At 42.5% G+C, this 16,232-nt stretch overlaps 1 protein-coding gene across 3 annotated transcripts in view; it reads left to right on the forward strand.

The window, feature by feature from the left end:
- Window positions 1–16,232, forward strand: part of LOC132550244 (adenylate kinase isoenzyme 5-like) — a 79,575-nt gene that overhangs the window by 19,805 nt on the left and 43,538 nt on the right. For all 3 annotated transcript variants that reach the window (XM_060214286.1, XM_060214303.1, XM_060214295.1), the window contains exons 9-13: window positions 2,134–2,309; window positions 2,497–2,610; window positions 4,369–4,560; window positions 4,861–4,950; window positions 9,308–9,329. In XM_060214286.1, coding sequence (XP_060070269.1) covers window positions 2,134–2,309; window positions 2,497–2,610; window positions 4,369–4,560; window positions 4,861–4,950; window positions 9,308–9,329 — 594 coding nt within the window. The remainder of the gene's footprint in view (window positions 1–2,133; window positions 2,310–2,496; window positions 2,611–4,368; window positions 4,561–4,860; window positions 4,951–9,307; window positions 9,330–16,232) is intronic.

The following is a 16,232-nucleotide window of genomic DNA, read 5'->3' on the forward strand; positions in this document are numbered from 1 at the left end:
GAAGTTAAGGATTCCTGTCTGATCATAGTCATTACTGGTGATGAAGTCATTACTGGGATTCCTGATTCCTGTCTGATCATAGTCATTACTGGTGATGAAGTTAAGGATTCCTGACTGATCATAGTCATTACTGGTGATGAAGTTAAGGATTCCTGTCTGATCATAGTCATTACTGGTGATGAAGTTAAGGATTCCTGACTGATCATAGTCATTACTGGTGATGAAGTTAAGGATTCCTGTCTGATCACAGTCATTACTGGTGATGAAGTTAAGGATTCCTGTCTGATCATAGTCATTACTGGTGAGGAAGTTAAGGATTCCTGTCTGATCACAGTCATTACTGGTGAGGAAGTTAAGGATTCCTGTCTGATCACAGTCATTACTGGTGAGGAAGTTAAGGATTCCTGTCTGATCATAGTCATTACTGGTGATGAAGTTAAGGATTCCTGACTGATCATAGTCATTACTGGTGAGGAAGTTAAGGATTCCTGACTGATCATAGTCATTACTGGTGAGGAAGTTAAGGATTCCTGTCTGATCACAGTCATTACTGGTGATGAAGTTAAGGATTCCTGTCTGATCACAGTCATTACTGGTGAGGAAGTTAAGGATTCCTGTCTGATCATAGTCACAGTCATTACTGGTGATGAAGTTAAGGATTCCTGACTGATCATAGTCATTACTGGTGATGAAGTTAAGGATTCCTGACTGATCATAGTCATTACTGGTGATGAAGTTAAGGATTCCTGTCTGATCACAGTCATTACTGGTGATGAAGTTAAGGATTCCTGTCTGATCACAGTCATTACTGGTGAGGAAGTTAAGGATTCCTGACTGATCATAGTCATTACTGGTGAGGAAGTTAAGGATTCCTGTCTGATCACAGTCATTACTGGTGATGAAGTTAAGGATTCCTGTCTGATCACAGTCATTACTGGTGAGGAAGTTAAGGATTCCTGACTGATCATAGTCATTACTGGTGAGGAAGTTAAGGATTCCTGACTGATCATAGTCATTACTGGTGATGAAGTTAAGGATTCCTGTCTGATCATAGTCATTACTGGTGAGGAAGTTAAGGATTCCTGTCTGATCACAGTCATTACTGGTGATGAAGTTAAGGATTCCTGACTGATCATAGTCATTACTGGTGAGGAAGTTAAGGATTCCTGACTGATCACAGTCATTACTGGTGAGGAAGTTAAGGATTCCTGACTGATCATAGTCATTACTGATGATGAAGTTAAGGATTCCTGACTGATCATAGTCATTACTGGTGAGGAAGTTAAGGATTCCTGTCTGATCACAGTCATTACTGGTGATGAAGTTAAGGATTCCTGACTGATCATAGTCATTACTGGTGAGGAAGTTAAGGATTCCTGACTGATCACAGTCATTACTGGTGAGGAAGTTAAGGATTCCTGACTGATCACAGTCATTACTGGTGATGAAGTTAAGGATTCCTGACTGATCATAGTCATTACTGGTGAGGAAGTTAAGGATTCCTGTCTGATCACAGTCATTACTGGTGATGAAGTTAAGGATTCCTGACTGATCATAGTCATTACTGGTGAGGAAGGTAAGGATTCCTGACTGATCACAGTCATTACTGTGAGGAAGTTAAGGATTCCTGACTGATCATAGTCATTACTGGTGAGGAAGTTAAGGATTCCTGACTGATCACAGTCATTACTGGTGAGGAAGTTAAGGATTCCTGTCTGATCACAGTCATTACTGGTGATGAAGTTAAGGATTCCTGACTGATCATAGTCATTACTGGTGAGGAAGTTAAGGATTCCTGTCTGATCATAGTCATTACTGGTGATGAAGTTAAGGATTCCTGACTGATCATAGTCATTACTGGTGATGAAGTTAAGGATTCCTGTCTGATCACAGTCATTACTGGTGATGAAGTTAAGGATTCCTGACTGATCACAGTCATTACTGGTGATGAAGTTAAGGATTCATGTCTGATTGTTGTACTATCCTACAGAAGTTATGTATAAGACGCCTGTCCTATCATAAGGAAGTTATATACAGAGGAATTAACAATTATACCTTGCTGATATCATATCTTTATAGATATATACTGATCATTACTGTGACTGTTCAGTTTTCTGACCTTACATGTTACAGGTGGACCAGGTAGTGGAAAAGGTACCCAAGCTAAGATGATCACTGAGCGCTACCCGGGAACAGTCCATATATCTATGGGGGATATTCTCAGGACAGAGATCAGTCAAAATGGCACAGTGGATGAGAAATGGGGAATGATTAGCTCCTTAGTACAAAAAGGAGAAATGGCACCAGAGGTAAGGAAGGGAGACAACTCTGTTTCCAGATGAGCTTGGAACTTGATTTACTGTGTGAGGATACAAATAAAATTCATTTGTCAGTTTATGGACAGTTTTGGTATTATATATGAAAACACCATAGATTGTAAATTAAAAACAGTGATAAAGTTGTAATAAAGACAATGAACATGTCTTTCGTTTGCAGGAGGTGACAGTAGATCTACTTAAAACTAACTTAGCAAAACACAAGGACGCATCAGCCATTATACTTGAAGGCTATCCTCGCGACAAGTCACAGGTGGAGGAATTCAATAAATATGTAAGTATATTTACACAGATCTCAATATATACACAGCTGAAAAAAGCAGATTATTGAAAAAGTATGTAAAGGTGTACAGAAAGGTAACTTTATAAACAAGATTAAAGAACTTGAAAGATAAGTATGACTATTACATATGTGATGCTCAAGTCCTTGGTCACCATCTGTCCCTGACCTGTTGCCAGGTAACCGACAACAGGATGTCTTTACCATGGCATTTAACTTAACCTAATTCTATCACTAATTTGTTGACCATGTTCTGGGATAAATGTGTACACCTCAAAATGTATGTCATAGAATAATTAATCAAAGTTTAGTCGTAAATAACAAACATGATCACAACAACCAGAAGACCTTGATTTCACATTGGATTTGTGTGTTCTGGTGACTGTCAAGGTCACTGAGCCTCACGTCACATTGATGTGTTCTGGTTACTGTCAAGGTCACTGAGCCTCGTGGCACATTGATGTGTTCTGGTTACTGTCAATGTCACTGAGCCTCACGTCACATTGATGTGTTGTGGTGACTGTCAAGGTCACTGAGCCTCACGTCACATTGATGTGTTCTGGTGACTGTCAAGGTCACTGAGCCTCACGTCACATTGATGTGTTCTGGTGACTGTCAAGGTCACTGAGCCTCACGTCACATTGATGTGTTCTGGTGACTGTCAAGGTCACTGAGCCTCACGTCACATTGATGTGTTCTGGTGACTGTCAAGGTCACTGAGCCTCACGTCACATTGATGTGTTCTGGTGACTGTCAAGGTCACTGAGCCTCACGTCACATTGATGTGTTCTGGTGACTGTCAAGGTCACTGAGCCTCATGTCACATTGATGTGTTCTGGTGACTGTCAAGGTCACTGAGCCGCATGTCACACTGATGTGTTCTGGTGACTGTCAAGGTCACTGAGCCGCATGTCACATTGATGTGTTCTGGTGACTGTCAAGGTCACTGAGCCCCATGTCAAATTGATGAGTTTCGGTGACTGTCAAGGTCACTGAGACTGATGTCACATTGATGTGTTCTGGTGACTGTCAAGGTCACTGAGCCTCATGTCACATTGATGTGTTCTGGTGACTGTCAAGGTCACTGAGACTGATGTCACATTGACATTAAAAGGTCATGATTGTGAGACTAAGGTGTTAATACTTTGGCTTTGATGATGGTGTCTTCATTTTATATTTTGCTCAAAAAAATAAAAAAAACTTTGTATAAAGTTAGATCAATACATCCATCTTTTACAAAACATCTCCCTGATTTTATGGTCCAGCAACTCTGAAATTTATTTTCTTGTATAGTGTTATTGATGTACAGAGATCTAAACCCACCAAATAGACAATAGGAGTTTTAATCTTCTGTGTATTTTTGGACAGAACTGAAGATTTCTATAAATGACTACAAAATCTTCATGACTTTTCCCTATTCACTTTAGATCCTTTTGCAGTCATATTAAAACAAGTACTTTAAAATATTGCATTAGTTTTCCTCTCCGTCCTCAGGAAGAGTGATACTATTGGGATGTGAATGTTATATTTGAAAGATTTTTTAGAATTTAACAATTCATAAAATTTTTACTTGTTTTACAATGCATCAGTGTATAAACTCGACAATACCTTGGAAAAGAACTAGATTTTAGACTGGAGTGTATTTTGTAGTTTGCTGATACTCTACCAACAGACCTTAAGACAGGCAAGACATAATTACCCATAATTATTGTTCTTTACACTTTCTTACCAATGTTTCCTTCTAAATTGTAGATTGGAGGACTAAACTTTGTGCTGTTGGTAGACTGTGATGAATATTACATGCAGAAAAGACTGGTCGACAGAGGGAAGGAGAAAGACCGAATTGATGATAATCTCAACGCAATCTCCAGTAGAATTTGCTTCTTCCGTAATAATACACTACCTATTTTAAAACACTTTGATGACAATGGCAAGCTTGTTGTCGTAAGTTGTTTAGAAATTTGTCCTATTTGATATGTATGTGAAGTGGATGTATGTGATCAAAGTATTTAAAAAACTGAAAATTTTATTTTTTTAAAATCAAATGTTGAATGCCAGCACATAAAATAAAAAAACAGGTTATTATGCTTTTCCAGTAATTCATTACAATTGTCTTTTGTATGCTATTATTAGGATCTTAGAACATCAGCATACAAGTTATTTCAACTTATCAATAACAGTTTTAACTCGTAGTTGTCGTCTATAACGTGACTGAGAAGTAATGTTGGGTCATTGATTTTACAGCTGCATGGTGACAGAGATAGCCAGGCCTTGTTCTTTGATGTATCCTGTGTGTTAGATAGGGCTTTCTTCGGTGATAAGTTACAGCAGCCTGTAAGTATTATATCAAATAAATACAGAACAATTTTTATATCAGAAGTTCGAACGATGAAAATATTGGGACATCAATTCTTTATTTGATACCGCAATCACAGAACAGTTTTCTTCATGTTGTTATGTAGTTGCAGCTTTGTCCATCTGATAGATAGATAGGTAAATAGATCTTGATAAGGAGAAGTGCAGAGTACAAGAACCATAACTCTCTTTTACATAATTTAGGAGTTATTGAAACATGGTGTATACATTGGTCATACTAAGAGAATGTGCAGTATCCAAAATTCAGGGCCTCAAACCTCTTACTTACAGAATTAATGCTCTATGAATCAATTTTGTGTCTAATAAAGTCTTTTTCAGGGAGAATTCATCAGGTTCACTGATACTTTTGTTATTGTTAGCCCCCTACAAAACCTGACATTATAAGGACCCTGCCTTTATACATTGAAAACAAATCTTACTCTGTGAGAACAAAATGGATACAGAAGACAATCATGTCCTGTCCTGTGATAATGTTGACAGATGTTTAGTGTACAAAACTAATGAATTTGTGAGTATCCTACTCAGTGATGCCTGGTAATAGACCATGACCTAATTCCACACCAAATCTGTTGTGATGCAATCATCAGCATAGCAAGGAATAGTAATCGTAAGCACATAGTTTATTGTCTGGAGGACTCTCTTATCTTATGTCAAACTTGTAGCTGAAGACTTGAACAACACAAAACAGTAGTGACAAACAAAATCTTCTGTACAGGTAGGGGGGCAGTAAATAGGTAGTGGGGGACCTAGTATACAGATAGTGAAGGACCTAGTATACAGGTAGTGGGGGATCTAGTATACAGGTAGTGAGGGACCTAGTATACAGGTAGTGAGGGACCTAGTATACAGGTAGTGGGGGATCTAGTATACAGGTACAGGTAGTGAGGGACCTAGTATACAGGTAGTGAGGGACCTAGTATACAGGTAGTGGGGGACCTAGTATACAGGTAGTGAGGGACCTAGTATACAGTTAGTGGGGGACCTAGTATACAGGTAGTGGGGGACCTAATATACAGGTAGAGAGGGACCTAGTATACAGGTAGAGAGGGACCTAGTATACAGGTAGTGGGGGACCTAGTATACAGATAGTGAGGGACCTAGTATACAGGTAGTGGGGGACCTAGTATACAGGTAGTGAGGGACCTAGTATACAGGTAGTGGGGGACCTAGCATACAGGTAGTCAGAGACCTAGTATACAGGTAGTGGGGGACCTAGCATACAGGTAGTGGGGGACCTAGTATACAGGTAGTCAGAGACCTAGTATACAGGTAGTGGGAGACCTAGTATACAGGTAGTGAGGGACCTAGTATACAGGTAGTGGGAGACCTACTATACATATAGTGGGGGACCTAGTATACAGGTAGTGGGGGGCCTAGTATACAGGTACTGGGGGACCTAGTATACAGGTAGTGGGGGACCTACTATACAGGTAGTGGGGGCCTAGTATACAGGTAGAGGGGGACCTAGTATACAGGTAGTGGGGGACCTAGTATACAGGTAGTGGGGGATCTAGTATACAGGTAGTGGAGGACCTAGTATACAAGTAGTGGGGGACCTAGTATACAGGTAGTCAGAGACCTAGTATACAGGTAGAGGGGGACCTAGTATACAAGTAGTGAGAGACCTAGTATACAGGTAGAGGGAGACCTAGTATACAGGTAGTCAGAAACCTAGTATACAGGTAGTCAGGGACCTAGTATACAGGTAGTTGGAGACCTAGTATACAGGTAGTGGGGGACCTAGTATACAGGTACTGGGGGACCTAGTATACAGGTAGTGGGGGACCTACTATACAGGTAGTGGGGGCCTAGTATACAGGTAGAGGGGGACCTAGTATACAGGTAGTGGGGTACCTAGTATACAGGTAGTGGAGGACCTAGTATACAGGTAGTGGGGGACCTAGTATACAGGTAGTGGGGGACCTAGTATACAGGTAGTGGGGGACCTACTATACATGTAGTGGGAGCCTTGTATACAGGTAGAGGGGGACCTAGTATACAGGTAGTGGAGGACCTAGTATACAAGTAGTGGGGGACCTAGTATACAGGTAGTGGGGGACCTAGTATATAGGTAGTCAGAGACCTAGTATACAGGTAGAGGGGGACCTAGTATACAGGTAGTAAGGGATCTAGTATACAGGTAGTGAGGGACCTAGTATACAGGTAGTGGGGGCCTAGTATACAAGTAGTGAGGGACCTAGTATACAGGTAGTGGGGGACCTAATGTACAGGCAGTGGTGGTGGTGTAGTTAGGTGTATTACGGTACAGTGATACAGTAATATTAAGTCTGAGTGATAGGTTTACTTGTTACAGTGTGGTGGTGTAGTTAGGTGTATTACGGTACAGTGATACAGTAATATTAAGTCAGGGTGATAAGTTTACTTGTTACAGTGTGGTGGTGTAGTTAAGTGTATTACGGTACAGTGATACAGTAACAATAAGTCAGGGTGATTAGGTTTTTACCTGCTACAAACACTTACTCAGCAGCTTGGTCCATTTACATGTCAGATGTGAAGGGAGTGATCAGTGTTTTTATCTGAGGGAAAATTTATCCTTTGTGTAAATTATACATATATACCTTGTGGATAATGGCAGTAAGTAAACAGTCATTTTGTGTTAAAATTCATTTATTGTGACATTAACCTGTCATGAATAGGGTCTGAGAAATGTTTCATCTGTTATCACTGCTTTACTCTAGTTGTGTGACTTATGCCTATGATAGTTTGATTCATCATCAGGAATACTTGTTAGTGTTGAAAATTACTGTAATACCGTTTCGCTTGTTAGGGTATTTTGATTTATTGTCGAGAATCAATTTTCAGTGCTGTGTAGTTGAGATGTTTAAATGCTGTGATTGTTCGTAAAATCTTTGACCTTAGAACCTAATGATGTTCGTTTCTATTCAAACGACAACATTTCATATTAGATGTTCTTTTCTTCATGAAGATGCCAGCAGTTTTTTTTTGTTTTTTTTTTTGTGAAATGGTTTGGACACTGGATGAACTGACAAATTTCGATAACTAACTATCTTCCCTGAAAAATCTTCTCCATTCAGATGCCTTTAAGAGACAAATGTGATGTCATTATCGTGTATAAATTTCTGTATAGATTTCTGTATAAATTTCTGTATAGATTTCTGTATAAATTTCTGTATAGATTTTCAAACGTTGTATGACTTTTATTTACACATTATTTGTGACCTTGTAATGAAGGATGGCTATCCTATACAAACAGGTTGTACATATTCATCTATTTCCTGTTTGTGATCCTATCCCTCCACAGTAAAATGTTGACATATCAGGCCCTCACATATAATGATTAAGATGACTGTAAAATCACTTTTTTAGTGGGACTTAATTTTCATGGTTTTCCCTTAAACTGTGGACACTTATTTCCATGGATAGATATAACTCAATAAATTTACTTCTACTTATTTCAACAACTTGTTGATGTATAAATTCCATGAATTAAGAGTACCCACAAAATTAATGAAAATAAATTCCCCACAAAGAATAATAATTCTGCAGTAATTTGTTGTGAACAATCATTATGTACTGGCACTACCACAAAGTCACTTTAATCAATACACTACCACAGTTACTGGGCACTACCACCTAATGACTTTAATCACATGCATGGTTCTTCGGCGAATATTATATGTGTAATATAACTCATTGAGATGTCAGATTTAGATAATTAAATGAAGTCACACACTGCAGTTTGATGTAACAATGCAGACCATAGATATATCGCCAAAATGATATCAAGTTTGAAGTGGAGTGTTCGTTTTCTACTTGTTTGAATGCTTGATCTTGTGATAAAAAGGACCTGAAATTTTGATATGTAAACAACTTTTTATGCTCCCCAAAATTTTTCAGGGGAGAATCTAGTCACCACCTTGTTCATCCATCTTTCTGTTTGTCCTTTTGTGTCGGAAATATAACTTTGCTTACACTTAAGCAAGGATTGTGAATCTTTGTATTTTTTGGTCCTCGACCCTTCAGTTACAGAGTTACTGCCCTTTATTATAATTTTTTGCCAGGAGCATAACTTTGCTTGCATTTAAACTACAATAATATGTACAATAGGTGTACATTGGTCATATTAAGTGAATGTGCAGTATACCAAATTCAGGGCCTGCAACTTCTTAATTACATAATTATTGCCCTTTGCTGAAATTAAAAATACTTATACCTGATTAATAGATCTGGTATGAAATGTAAGACCTTGTATTACATACTTGGTCATCCTAACATAAGAAATCTCACCAGACTTTACCAGGTTGACTTAAACTTGTCTTTTGTTTATTGACAGGCTCCGACATCTGAAGGTCAGGGTAAGTGATTTATATTACCATTGGCTCTGTGACAAATATACCTACATTACTAAACAAATATACTTATAAATCAGGTGCATGTTACCTACCTATATATACTGAATGATTCCTAACATTGAAATAACATGTATTAGAGCCTTAGTATGGATGGAAATACCTTGAGCTTAATTCTTTGTTTTCAAATGCTTAGAATTCTGAAGTATGTTAAGCTGAGATCTTCCTTACATGTTAGTACTAAAAGCAACAGTACGTGACTGAATGTCAGGACTTTTTGTTAGTCTAATGACTTTGGAGAGGTTTTGTTAGTCTAATGACTTTGCCTCAGTGTAGCTGACCTGGCATGTTGCTACTAATATTTGAAGAAGCTTCAGACGTTCCTAGATTTAAGGCAGTGTGGGGTAATACACAGTAGTCACAGCTGCCATGCTTTATCTAGAATAAGATGGGAGGGATAAAGTGATAACTTCAGAGAGGTGGGCTTATAACAGGACAATGACAAAGCATTGGCTGTAAATCCCACTAAAACTTACATAGGCTTATTAACAAGCTGGGCTTATTGAAATATTAAAACATTTAATATCTGATATAATGAATTGGTCACAAATAGCAGAGAACAACAGTAGGTATCAGTTATTGACCAGTGGGTGTCAGTTATCGACCAGTGGGTGTCAGTTATTGACATGTGGGTGTCAGTTATTGACCAGTGGGTGTCAGTTATTGACCAGTCCGGATATACAGTGTGATCAGGAAACTTCTTATAAACTCATGTAAATAATCAATATTATGTTGTATAGTGTTACCTGTCTATAAGGTACTCTGTATACCATACAAATATCCACTTTATAGTGTTATCTGTCTATAAGGTACTCTGTATACTATACAAATATCCACTTTATAGTGTTATCTGTCTATAAGGTACTCTGTATACTATACAGATATCCACTGTATAGTGTTACCTGTCTATAAGGTACTCTGTATACTATACAAATATCCACTTTATAGTGTTATCTGTCTATAAGGTACTCTGTATACTATACAAACCTGTCTATAGGGTACTCTGTATACTATACAAACCTGTCTATAAGGTACTCTGTATACTATACAAACCTGTCTATAAGGTACTCTGTATACATGTCTATAAGGTACTCTGTTTACTATACACACCTGTCTATAAAGTACTCTGTATACAATACAAACCTGTCTATAAGGTACTCTGTATACTATACACACCTGTCTATAAGGTACTCTGTATACTATACAAACCTGTCTATAAGGTACTCTGTATACTATACAAACCTGTCTATAAGGTACTCTGTATACTATACAAACCTGTCTATAAGGTACTCTGTATACCATACAAATATCCACTTTATAGTGTTATCTGTCTATAAGGTACTCTGTATACTATACAAACCTGTCTATAAGGTACTCTGTATACTATACACACCTGTCTATAAGGTACTCTGTATACTATACACACCTGTCTATAATGTACTCTGTATACCATACAAATATTCCCTGTGTAGTGTTACCTGTCTATAATGTATTCTGTAGAATCTGGAAACTTTTTCATGTGATCAGCATCACAGTAAATACACTTCATTCTCCTAGCAGATTTGCTGGTAAATTTCCCAGGCTAGAATATATATACATTATGCTAGCGAGAGACTCAAAAGCTGTCTGTTAAATTAAGCTTCAAAGCACAACAGACATATAGTCAAGCTTATTCTTCATTAACTCAACCACTGAACAAACCCCAGTAACATAGAATGAGCCATTACAAGGATCCTGTCTCCTATTATCAGGTAAGGTGATATCTCTTAAGATGTCATGACTTGTGATAGCAACAAGGCATTCTTTCTCCTGAGCACATCCTAGTGAGATGTAGATCTAGTCTGGCATTTTGAGAAACCTGTTAGTTTAGCAAGAAAGAAAACATCACTGAAGCCCTTCTCTCTATCCACCAATCACTACTGTACCCCAGTCAGTAAGGTTACACTCACTGGAGCCCCAAACCCCCTCCCTCCTCACCCACTACTGTACCCCAGTCAGTAAGGTTACACTCACTGGAGCCCCAAACCCCCTCCCTCCTCACCCACTACTGTACCCCAGTCAGTAAGGTTACACTCACTGGAGCCCCAAACCCCCTCCCTCCTCACCCACTACTGTACCCCAGTCAGTAAGGTTACACTCACTGCAGCCCCAAACCCCCTCCCTCCTCACCCACTACTGTACCCCAGTCAGTAAGGTTACACTCACTGGAGCCCCAAACCCCCTCCCTCCTCACCCACTACTGTACCCCAGTCAGTAAGGTTACACTCACTGGAGCCCCAAACCCCCTCCCTCCTCACCCACTACTGTACCCTAGTCAGTAAGGTAACACTCACTGGAGCCCCAAACCCCCTCCCTCCTCACCCACTACTGTACCCCAGTCAGTAAGGTAACACTCACTGGAGCCCCAAACCCCCTCCCTCCTCACCCACTACTGTACCCCAGTCAGTAAGGTTACACTCACTGGAGCCCCAAACCCCCTCCCTCCTCACCCACTACTGTACCCGAGTCAGTAAGGTAACACTCACTGGAGCCCCAAACCCCCTCCCTCCTCACCCACTACTGTACCCCAGTCAGTAAGGTTACACTCACTGGAGCCCCAAACCCCCTCCCTCCTCACCCACTACTGTACCCCAGTCAGTAAGGTAACACTCACTGGAGCCCCAAACCCCCTCCCTCCTCACCCACTACTGTACCCCAGTCAGTAAGGTTACACTCACTGGAGCCCCAAACCCCCTCCCTCCTCACCCACTACTGTACCCCAGTCAGTAAGGTTACACTCACTGGAGCCCCAAACCCCCTCCCTCCTCACCCACAACTGTACCCACTAGTCAGTAAGGTAACACTAACACTCACTGGAGCCCCAAACCCCCTCCCTCCTCACCCACTACTGTACCCCAGTCAGTAAGGTAACACTCACTGGAGCCCCAAACCCCATCCCTCCTCACCTACTACTGTACCCTAATCAGTAAGGTAACACTCACTGGAGCCCCAAACCCCCTCCCTCCTCACCCACTACTGTACCCCAGTCAGTAAGGTAACACTCACTGGAGCCCCAAACCCCATCCCTCCTCACCTACTACTGTACCCTAATCAGTAAGGTAACACTCACTGGAGCCCCAAACCCCCACCCACCACACCCACAACTGTACCCCAGTCAGTAAGGTTACACTCACAGGAGCCCCAAACCCCCTCCCTCCTCACCCACTACTGTACCCTAAGGAGCCCCCAGCCCCAAACCCCCTCCCTCCTCACCCACTACTGTACCCCAGTCAGTAAGGTTACACTCACTGGAGCCCCAAACCCCCTCCCTCCTCACCCACTACTGTACGCTAGTTGGTAAGTTAACACTCACTGGAGCCCCCAACCCCCTCCCACCCGATCTCACCCTGCGTCTGGTGTTATGAATTTTGAACTTCAGAACTCCCCCCCTCCCTCCTCACCCACTACTGTACCCCAGTCAGTAAGGTTACACTCACTGGAGCCCCAAACCCCCTCCCTCCTCACCCACTACTGTACCCCAGTCAGTAAGGTTACACTCACTGGAGCCCCAAACCCCCTCCCTCCTCACCCACTACTGTACCCCAGTCAGTAAGGTTACACTCACTGGAGCCCCAAACCCCCTCCCTCCTCACCCACTACTGTACCCCAGTCAGTAAGGTAACACTCACTGGAGCCCCAAACCCCCTCCCTCCTCACCCACTACTGTACCCTAGTCAGTAAGGTAACACTCACTGGAGCCCCAAACCCCCTCCCTCCTCACCCACTACTGTACCCTAGTCAGTAAGGTAACACTCACTGGAGCCCCAAACCCCCTCCCTCCTCACCCACTACTGTACCCCAGTCAGTAAGGTTACACTCACTGGAGCCCCAAACCCCCTCCCTCCTCACCCACTACTGTACCCCAGTCAGTAAGGTTACACTCACTGGAGCCCCCAACCCCCTCCCTCACCCACTACTGTACCCTAGTGGGTAAGGTAACACTAACTGTAGCCCCCAACCCCCTCCCTCCTCACCCACTACTGTACCCCAGTCAGTAAGGTAACACTCTCTGGAGCCCCAAACCCCCTCCCTCCTCACCCACTACTGTACCCCAGTCAGTAAGGTTACACTCACTGGAGCCCCAAACCCCCTCCCTCCTCACCCACTACTGTACCCTAGTCAGTAAGGTTACACTCACTGGAGCCCCAAACCCCCTCCCTCCTCACCCACTACTGTACCCCAGTCAGTAAGGTAACACTCACTGGAGCCCCAAACCCCCTCCCTCCTCACCCACTACTGTACCCCAGTCAGTAAGGTTACACTCACTGGAGCCCCAAACCCCCTCCCTCCTCACCCACTACTGTACCCTAGTCAGTAAGGTAACACTCACTGGAGCCCCAAACCCCCTCCCTCCTCACCCACTACTGTACCCCAGTCAGTAAGGTAACACTCACTGGAGCCCCAAACCCCCTCCCTCCACACCTACTACTGTACCCCAGTCAGTAAGGTAACACTCACTGGAGCCCCAAACCCCCTCCCTCCTCACCCACTACTGTACCCTAGTCAGTAAGGTAACACTCACTGGAGCCCCAAACCCCCTCCCTCCTCACCCACTACTGTACCCTAGTGGGTAAGGTAACACTCACTGTAGCCCCAAACCCCCTCCCTCCTCACCCACTACTGTACCCCAGTCAGTAAGGTTACACTCACTGGAGCCCCAAACCCCCTCCCTCACCCACTACTGTACCCTAGTGGGTAAGTTAACACTAACTGTAGCCCCAAACCCCCTCCCTCCTCACCCACTACTGTACCCTAGTGGGTAAGTTAACACTCACTGGAGCCCCCAACCCCCTCCCTCCTCACCCACTACTGTACCCCAGTCAGTAAGGTTACACTCACTGGAGCCCCAAACCCCCTCCCTCCTCACCCACTACTGTACCCCAGTCAGTAAGGTTACACTCACTGGAGCCCCAAACCCCCTCCCTCCTCACCCACTACTGTACCCCAGTGGTAAGGTTACACTCACTGGAGCCCCAAACCCCCTCCCTCCTCACCCACTACTGTACCCTAGTCAGTAAGGTTACACTCACTGGAGCCCCAAACCCCCTCCCTCCTCACCCACTACTGTACCCCAGTCAGTAAGGTTACACTCACTGGAGCCCCAAACCCCCTCCCTCCTCACCCACTACTGTACCCTAGTCAGTAAGGTTACACTCACTGGAGCCCCAAACCCCCTCCCTCACCCACTACTGTACCCTAGTGGGTAAGTTAACACTAACTGTAGCCCCAAACCCCCTCCCTCCTCACCCACTACTGTACCCTAGTCAGTAAGGTTACACTCACTGGAGCCCCAAACCCCCTCCCTCCTCACCCACTACTGTACCCCAGTCAGTAAGGTTACACTCACTGGAGCCCCAAACCCCCTCCCTCCTCACCCACTACTGTACCCTAGTCAGTAAGGTAACACTCACTGGAGCCCCAAACCCCCTCCCTCCTCACCCACTACTGTACCCCAGTCAATAAGGTTACACTCACTGGAGCCCCAAACCCCCTCCCTCCTCTCCCACTACTGTACCCCAGTCATTAAGGTTTCACTCACTGGATCCCCAAACCCCCTCCCTCCTCACCCACTACTGTACCCCAGTCAATAAGGTTACACTCACTGGAGCCCCAAACCCCCTCCCTCCTCACCCACTACTGTACCCTAATCAGTAAGGTAACACTAACTGGAGCCCCCAACCCCCTCCCTCCTCACCCACTACTGTACCCCAGTCAGTAAGGTTACACTCACTGGAGCCCCCAACCCCCTCCCTCACCCACTACTGTACCCTAGTGGGTAAGGTAACACTAACTGTAGCCCCAACCTCACACACTTACATAAAATTCCCCATTACCTACCAATAATAATTTGAGATATTCCTGTATAGGTGAAAGATACTAGATTATCATAACTTGAAGTTCAGAGTTTGATTTAGAATGAACAGTCTGTCAACTTTAGTTTGAAAAAGGTACATGTTGTGATGAATTTCTGTTGTGTGATTTTAATAACTTTTCTATCACAACAAATTGTGTTATTCCACCCTCAACCCAATGCGTAAACATGCTGCTGGATAAATATATATGATATATGCCACTGGTGGTTTATAACCTTCTGGTCTTTTGATTGGTTGAGAAGTGGAACTTTGACCAAAAGAGCACTTCACACGATCATGGATATCAACATGTGCAATAAGCAGTTCATGATTATCTTTAAGATATTTTTATTTAGATTTCTTTAAACTTGATTCTCTAAAGAAAACAACCTCATTTCTTACTTATTATGATTTGTCTTGAGTTATGATATTTTCACCAATTTTCTAAAATTGTATATTAATTAGTGACGCTTCACTAGGCAATGTCACCAAATAACAACCCAACAAAATTCACATTGGACAGCTTTTTTAGTTGTTGTATATGGTGTTTTATTCTCATTAGTTTTTTTCATCCGAAAACTTCCAAAAATCATGAGCCGTAACTTTTGAAAAATAACTAAATCGAGTGAAACAAATACCGATCATATAATAGGCACTCGTTATGTGACCTCTAGATATCTTGTAAACAGAAAGCAGAAGTTAGGCACTTGTAAGCAGGAGTGAGAAGTTAGGCACTTGTAAACAGGAGGCAGAAGTTAGGCACTTGTAAACAGGAGTTAGACACTTGTAGACAGGTGGCAGAAGTTAGATACTTGTTAGCAGGAGTCAGAATTTAGGCACTTATAAGCAGGAGGCAGAAGTTAGACACTTGTAGACAGGTGGCAGAAGTTAGACACTTGTAAACAGGAGGCAGAAGTTAGACACTTGTTAGCAGGAGTCAGAATTTAGGCACTTGTAA

This window comes from Ylistrum balloti, unplaced genomic scaffold (genome assembly GCF_031769215.1).
Source record: "Ylistrum balloti isolate Yb309-2 unplaced genomic scaffold, AGI_CSIRO_Ybal_v1 Utg369622, whole genome shotgun sequence".
NCBI lineage: Eukaryota > Metazoa > Mollusca > Bivalvia > Pectinida > Pectinidae > Ylistrum > Ylistrum balloti.